This window comes from Morone saxatilis, unplaced genomic scaffold (assembly GCF_004916995.1).
Source record: "Morone saxatilis isolate NCDOM2014 unplaced genomic scaffold, NCSU_SB_2.0 Contig10, whole genome shotgun sequence".
Taxonomy (NCBI): domain Eukaryota; kingdom Metazoa; phylum Chordata; class Actinopteri; family Moronidae; genus Morone; species Morone saxatilis.
The window spans coordinates 3,493,234-3,501,129 of NW_023339652.1; the positions used below are offsets into that span (position 1 = coordinate 3,493,234).

A 7,896-nucleotide genomic window follows, 5' to 3' on the forward strand; every position below is an offset into this window, starting at 1 on the left:
GGTGCAATGTGTCAAAGATCACACGGTGACAGAAAAGAAGGCTCTCGACCACAGCGCTAACATGTCAACAGAGATTAAACTAGTTTATTATTTTCAAAGAGAAAAAAAAATTACGAAACAAAAAAGCAGTCATATTTTACACTAGTGATTATTATTAAATTTTTACAACCATTCAGTCTGCATAACATAAAGAAATAATTCTACATCTTTGTTTATTTCGTATTTTTGGTACTCTGATTTATACATACAAATAACAAATACAGGAACTTTTTTCACAATGCATATAATCTGTGGGCAGGAAGAAAGTCTTTCAGGTGATCAAATGTGTGTGTGTGTGTAGGTGCGTGCGTCAACACAAACCAATTGCCCGAGACCTATAGCACATCCAAAAAAAAAAAAAGAAGAGAGATGCCTGCAGCCGGAGCCGCTGACTCTCCGCAAACTTAATGCAACACAATTCACGCAGGCGAAAACCGAGGCCTGCCCTTTCTCAAAAGTCTCTCCCTCTCGACTTCTCTCGTCCTCCTCCCTTTTTTCTTTCCTCTGAGGCGTCCTCTCCTCACTCCTCTGGTGGCAAGTCTCTCCACCTGCTGCGACTCGTACCCTTCTCGTCGTTAGCTGCCCAGGGGCATGTTTCCTTTTTTTTTCTTACTTAATTAAAAAGTCTTCATTAAATGTACTGTATTTCATACAATTTGTACAAATATATTCAACGTCTGTCTCTCCTCGTCTTCAGCAAGAAGGAGAAGAAGAGGAAGAAGGGGAGTGGGGGGTTTTTCCTGTTGCACAGGTGCAAGGTGAAGAGAGGCGGGTTCGGAAATTTTCGGGAGAGAGCGTTGTAAAAGTTTTTTTAATGTCTGTTTTTGTGATGTTCGTGTGTGGAAAAATGGCTTTTTGTACACAAATGGAGCTCCTTATCATGTGGATCAGCTGGGAGGACAGCCTCAATGTGGTGGCGGCGGTTTTGGGGAGAAATGTTCTTTCTCTCCCTGGTTGGAGGAAAAAAAAATCTTCCCCCTGGAGGTCAGTGCGCCACAGTCAAGTCAAGTCTGCAAAGCATTCACATCGCAGAGGTACTCTTTGATTTTTATAAAAATAAGATACAACTGAGGACAAAGGAGCCTAAAGCCTGCCGTTCTCGCACCGCAGCTCGGCGGTGGGACAGGATAGCTTAGGTCGGGCCGAGGAGCAGTTTATTTGTCTTTTAGGATATGGAAGCAGGTCAGCAGAGGTACCAAGGGGTATGGTGGTGGCGAGGCCGAGGGTTCAGGGGTGGCGCAGCGCAGGGACGTCTAACCCATGGCTGTGACCATACTGGAAGGGTGGTGGGGGGCGAATGGGAGACTTGAGGAGGGGTGCATGGGTGTGGGGGTGGTCAGCATGTGGCCGGAGTGCGAGAAGGGAGGGAAGGATGACATGTGGCGGGACAGGGCGGCCGGGCTGAAGGAGCTGCTCTTGTCCATCAGGCTCTTGGAGAAGTCGTCCATGCTGTCTTGTGACTTTTTGCTCTTCTTGGACTTGCTGGACATCTTCCTGTTCCTGGTCTGGATGCCTTCCTTCTTCATGGTCAGAGGTCGGTTAATCTGCTCTCGAAAGGAGACAGAAAAGATGGCAGATTAGTATTATTGTCGCAACACATTTATTGCATTGTGTTCACATGCATGATACAAATCTTAAAAGTGGAGATTTTAACATAAAGGCATTCGGGGTTGTGGCTCCATTTGCATTAAGCAACACAATAAAAAAGAAACCATAAGTGAAGGGTGTCACCAAATTTGAAAATAAGGGAGAGAATGTGGCTTTTTAGTTTTCTTTGAGGCAGATTTTGGGGTTTTGGGGAGACATAATGATATGTAATGGATTCCCATTACGAGGCAAATCTGAGTGTCCCATCCTGAAACAGATTATTGTTTATATATACTCTTTGTGTGTGTCTGTGTGTACTGGGGTGAATTTAAGTGTTGATTCCTTTAAGCTGAACTGTATCTGAGGCTGTGGCTATGCCAGAAAAAAGAGAGAAAAAGGAAAAGATGGAAGGGGGATGGAAGGAAGATGGAGAGAGTGTGTGCAGGACAGAGACGGAGAAGAGTCTGGCAGCTAATGTGCAAGCCAGTCGACCACAGAGACACATGGCCATGACGACCGCCAGCGTCGGCCAAGTCCTCCTCTCCACCCTCCTCCTCCTCAACCGCGTGGCCGTCTCCCGGCCAAAATGGCCCCAGCTGCCATATTCCAGCATAGGTTTAGCGGGAATGAGAGCTGGATGATGGAATTCCGGCTGTGGGCAGGATTATGAGGGGAGGTGGATGAAGCCGACTGGCTTCCTGATCTTTCTGAGCGGTTCTTCCCGGGGAAATGGGAACAGGGATTTCTTCCTCACTCTCTCTCCCGCGCTGTCTGAGACATTGGCATTTTTCACTGACTCTTTTTAAGCAGAGTGGCCTCAATGATTAGTGGAGGGCATAGATATGTGCCCCCCCCCCCAAGGGATGTGGTTTCATTCCCTAAGATGTGGCTCATACTGAGTGACTTTCTCTGAATTGTCTGCTTTGCTTCCAGCTCAGAGGCATGCTACGCCCACCTAAAGCCAGTCAGGCCAGTGCTCTTTGATGCTGAGATGTCTACTGTCTCACAGAGGAAGCCTTGGGCCTCCGGCCTGCACTCGAACGGCCGCCGCCCCAGCACATCAAACAAAAGCAGAGCCCAAGTGTTCGATTCAATGACCACCGCAGAATACACAGTGCAGCCTCTCACATCCTCTCTCCCAACAACAGCAGCAAACCACCTGAAACCTCAACCCCCGTACAGAAGTGTCAAACCTGAACACACTCAGATAGAAAGATGAGAAAGCCAACTTTCACACATGGTAAGTAAACCCCCTGATTACTAAAATGAGGTTGTCTGTGTTTTAGGTGTTAACAAAGCCTTTGTGGCAACTTTTTTGTTTTCACAAGCGTCTTATCTAAGCTCACGGGGCGACACACTGCAACCATCAGGTGTTTCGGGTCACACCAGGAGCACTTTCTGGCGAGCAGGGACTGCACTAAATTCTCCATGAAGAATGTGGAATTTGTTTCAAAGGAAGCAAACCCCAACACAAGTCCGGACTTATAAAAATAAACTAATTTCACAATTACGCCGAGGTCAGGGTCAGTTCAAATGCTAATATGTAACTGGGAAATATTATTCTTTTCTCCTTTTAACCTTGCTCCGAATCTGTTTCTGCAGCGCCCAACTATCTGCCAAAAGTAACATGGGAAAATGATTTAACAGGGAGCGCTTGCGTGACAAGCAGTGCAGCAGAGCAGACTACTCTTCCCCTTACACACAGGGATATGGGATATAGGCAACCTTTATCTGTTTCTGAGAGTGGGAGGGGGGGCGGTATTACCTACATGTGGCCTCAGAGCAGTTAGCCTGGTTATTATTATTATTAGTTTGGACTACAATGGCTGTCTGATTAAAAGTGACAGCTTTGTGCACAGGAGAGGAGGAGAGAGGGAGAGATAAACGAGTCCCTGGGGTTTTCAGATTGAGGATGTGAAATGATGTGGTGAGGCACTAACCAAACCCAAAACGAATCAGACGGATTGGTGGTCAGAGGGGGGACTCCAAGTCCCTGGCGCGCTTGGAACCAAAAGGCTAGAAATAAGAAGAAAAAAAATGGGCCTGGAAATTAATCGAATTTTAATTAAGCCCCCTTCTTTAATATTCAAAAGCAAGGCGGCTGCGGGCTTAGTTCACTTCGGTCTTATACATTTTAGATTCGCACTTACTGCCAATAAATCATATTAATTCTACAGTATTTGTTATCGCCGTGGCCCCGGAAAGTCTCTGCAGGGACAAGTCAGATAAAATATTCAGAGGAGGAGGGAAAGGTGCCCAGCAGTACGTGATGAGAAAGAAATGGAGAGGGTGAGTAAGATGGGAGCTGAAGGGAATAAATATCCACGACAACCTTTTGATGGCTTAGTGAGATATCCTATGAAGGTTTATTACTTACATTGTGCAGTTTAAAGTACAGGCCGCAGGCGTTACACACCGGGTCCCCGTTGGCGTTTCTCCGCCACAGCGTCGTCGTTGTCGTCTGACAGTTTGCACATGACGTCCCTGCCCGCCTGGCTGCGGACTGCACAACGACAGAGGAAAGAGGGAAAAATAACGTCACATGACCACGTAATGACCCAGGCAGCATGAATGTTTATTCTGACAGATTTAACGCCAAGATTCAGGGCTTCCATTCCTGCAGAAAACAGCGACTTTTAGTGGGATTGTATGGGGGCATTAAGGAAAAGAGGCCCTATGGTATGTCTTAAGGGCACTTCTAATAAAGAAAAGATGCGATGGAAACACGCATCACTTTAAATTTGGTATTTTTAGGATGTCTGTGTGTAATAGTGGGAGCCCTGTATACATGGCATCCTGCACAGTGGCCTACTACACCTCTATAAAGGCATTAAAGAAAAGGCACTTTCATTACAGATTAAATGCGTTATTTATTTTCATCCATGTGCATTGTGTAAAGCTATTTTTTTTTTAAACGTTAAAAACATGGCAGTCAATAAAGACTTTATAAACACTCTTAATATCCACCCATAGGAATATATATATGTATATTTGCATTCAGTGCAAGCTGAAAATAGTTTAAAATAAAGACAGAAATACCAAAAACAGAGCTGCTTTCACTCCAGGCTTAAAATAGCGTCATAGAGCACATACCTCCTAGAGAATAAATATTTACAGAGGACATAAAAGCAGTGCCTTGAAATGGGAGAGCTATTAAATCTGATTAAATCCCCCCCTTAAAGTGCGTGTTTGTGCCACGGAGGCTTGTTTTAAAGTCGTGACTTTAAACAATTGAAACTGCAAGAGAGGGCCTGAACGTGTTCATATTGATTTGGCATCGATTAAACCTATAGGAAAAGAAAAGAAAAATTAAGAAAAAGATGTCTTATATTGGAGTAGGCTTTGCAGGTTGTGTGTTTAACAGGATTTATTTTATTTTTTTTAACATAGAAAATATGAATATATGAAGCAGTGAAATGAACCATATGACACGCCAATTAAAAGCATGATTAAAAAAGGAAAAAAAAGGAAAAGTGTGTATTTTTGGCTTCGCTGCAGGCTACTAGCAGAGTAAAACCCTCACTTCATCCTGACACACAGTGAAAGTCATGTCTTCCCATGGATTTAGCTGCCTGTCTCACAGCCCAGTTTGCTGCAGTGGCTTGACATTGATGTTATAATCTCTAAAAACAATCAATAGGCAGGTGACCGCAAAGGACACACTAACGTAACGGACTACATTATCTCGGGGAGGGATTTCCAATTATACACACGTGGTGGCCTAATAACCCCTGCTGCTGTGTGCTGTGAATAACCAATCAGATTGGAGGAATAAACCTTATTATGTCTAGTCCATATATGATGTGCGTATTATGTCTGGCTTTAATCCGTCTTCTTTACCTTTAGTGCATTTTCTTGCACTATCGCCATCTTTTGACTTTTCTCTTCACCCCATTGATTTTTTTTTTTTTTTTAATTACACCAAAGCTGCAGATTAACTAGATCCTCAAATAACTTAATGTTTTCTAAAATACTGGCAATACATTAGATGGTCAGTGTGATGAATTATTACACAGATAATCAGATTGGTGGCTCATATCTTGGTCCTAAATCCTCCTCTGGTGTCACTTTCTGGCCTCCAAATAAGATTTTTGCTATTTTTTCCTGATCTTTGCCCTCCATAAATAAAAAATGAAAAAAACACTACAAGGCCAAATGTGGCGAGGCATGCATACCTGACCATGCTCGTGTATTTAAGCAGGGATTCAAACACTAAACAAATCTGAAGTCGTGACTCTGTGCTGGCCTGGCTCGGACTCTGCAGCCCTTTATGTTTTGACTGGGGAAGCGGGGCTGTGTTGTTAAAGGCGACTTATCTGCGCTGCTCAGATATCCGGCAGCCCTTTCCTGGGAAGTCGGGTTTTCACATTAGAGGCGAGGTGGAGGAGAGAAGAGGTCCAGAGCAGGACTGGACCGCCATCTTTGCCTCGAAAGATTTGTATTTTTTTTTTCTTTCATAAGAAAGCAGAGGGGAACTCCTCTAAAGCTCATAAGAGATGCAGCTCTGATGAGAGGGGGGTTTCCCTGAAATAACTGCAAAAAATAGCTCCACTCGAAGCAATCCTAAGAATTGCAAAAATAACCAAGAAATTGCCCAGACGTATCCTAAAAAGTAAAATGTTAAAATAATGTTGATGGAGCTCATTGTGCGTTTTTTGTTTTTGTTTTTGTTTTTTGGATGCAGGCCTGCAGCCACACTGCAACAAGCATCAGTGGAAGCAGTTTGTTCTCTTTAATGGAGGCAATGCATCTCCAAAATACACATGGGGGGGCCTTTTGTTTAAACAGAATACTCTATGAATCAATGACAATTTTAGCAAATAAAAAATAGCATCGTCATTGCATTTAAAAAAAAACTGTGCAGTGTTTTCTATGGTAGTATCTGAAAACAGAGACCTGCACTTGTCGAGTCAATTTCCTGCAGCTAATAGGCCTACTTCTTCCTGGATAGGGGAAAAACAGAGAGAGAGACGGAAATGTCATCAATAGAGAAAATGTGGTGGAGACGTACCAGCCGCCGCTTGGGTTTGATGAGAGGGCGATTCTGCCCGTTCATCTTGTGATAGAGTCCGCAGGCGTTACACAGATAGTGACCCGTACCGTCCCGCCTCCACAGCGGAGTCGACGTGGCCCCGCAGTTCACACACTCTCTACCTTCTGCAAGAGCCAACACACACACACGTACACACACAAAACATGGAGTGTCCGGGTCAGTTGGTCCTTTCAAAATAATTCTTGATGCATGTAAATGTAAACGCTGGGAATAGAAAGAGTTAGGGAAGATATTTGTGTAACATGCAATATACAATAAAGAGTTACAGCATATGTGCAACAGCATCAATGATGACAATGATAATAATAATAATTATAATAATTATAATAATTATAAAATGTGACATTGTTAATATAAAAATGACTTTAACTGCAGCAGTTATTTTATTTCTAACACACACACACACACACATACACACATAAACACATTAAATACATGTGGTTAGTGTTGGTGGTGCACAGCAGTTTTGTTAAGGTCCATAAAGCAGAAATTATTTCAAGCTACGTGTCCTTAATCAGGATTTTCAGACTAAGCAAAATGCACTTTGGTCCGTGACAGTTAGATAAAATAACTCTAATAAAACAGGCCCTTTTTCTTTCTCTCATCAGCCAATCTCTCCTTTAAATAATAATAATACTGATAATGATAATAATAATAATTTCTCTGTGTATATTATGGCTTATACAGGCGGTGTCCTTTGTTTTGAAATGATTGAGGGGTGTTCAGCTTTGACTGGCACTTCTCTAGTGACACCGACAGGTGAGACGCGCACTAACAGTTTGATTATAGTACAGAGGGGCCTGAAACTGAAACAAGTGTGCTGCAGTCACAGTCACATTATTTGAAAGCAGAGACTCACACGGCGCTTTTGTGCAACGCCGAGAGCATTTTGCATTTTCATGCAGCCGCACTTCCCCTTTTTTCGAGCTGCAAAGAGACATACGCAGAGCCCGACTTCTTGTCAGACCGGGTCGTGCCTGTGACAGACATGCAAGCACCTGGACAAGTGTGTTTCTTTCTTTCTTTCTGTTTTGCCAAGAGACGACTACTGCTCAAATCAAACAGGAACTGTGTCGGATCCGATGACTTGAGAAAAAACAGGCCTCTGCAATGCAGATTCTGTAAGGTGTGTTGAGGTTTTGGAGAAATGCTGAAGGCTTTCTCTGAAATATTAAGTTTGCATGACGCACACGCTCCACTGATAACCTCATTAAAAA

General features: G+C 43.5%; 1 protein-coding gene across 4 annotated transcripts in view; it reads right to left on the minus strand.

Annotated features, from left to right (window-relative positions):
* Positions 1-57: 57 nt before the first annotated feature.
* Positions 58-7,896, minus strand: part of gata3 (GATA binding protein 3) — a 13,377-nt gene continuing 5,538 nt past the window's right edge. For 3 of the 4 annotated variants that reach the window (XM_035675553.1, XM_035675569.1, XM_035675545.1), the window contains exons 4-6: positions 6,638-6,783; positions 4,004-4,129; positions 58-1,583 (exon numbers count right to left, since the gene is read on the minus strand). In XM_035675553.1, coding sequence (XP_035531446.1) covers positions 1,293-1,583; positions 4,004-4,129; positions 6,638-6,783 — 563 coding nt within the window. In that variant the 3' untranslated portion in view covers positions 58-1,292. Of the gene's footprint in view, positions 1,584-4,003; positions 4,130-6,522; positions 6,570-6,637; positions 6,784-7,896 lie in introns of all 4 variants that reach the window. The other variant, XM_035675561.1, reaches the window with a different exon arrangement.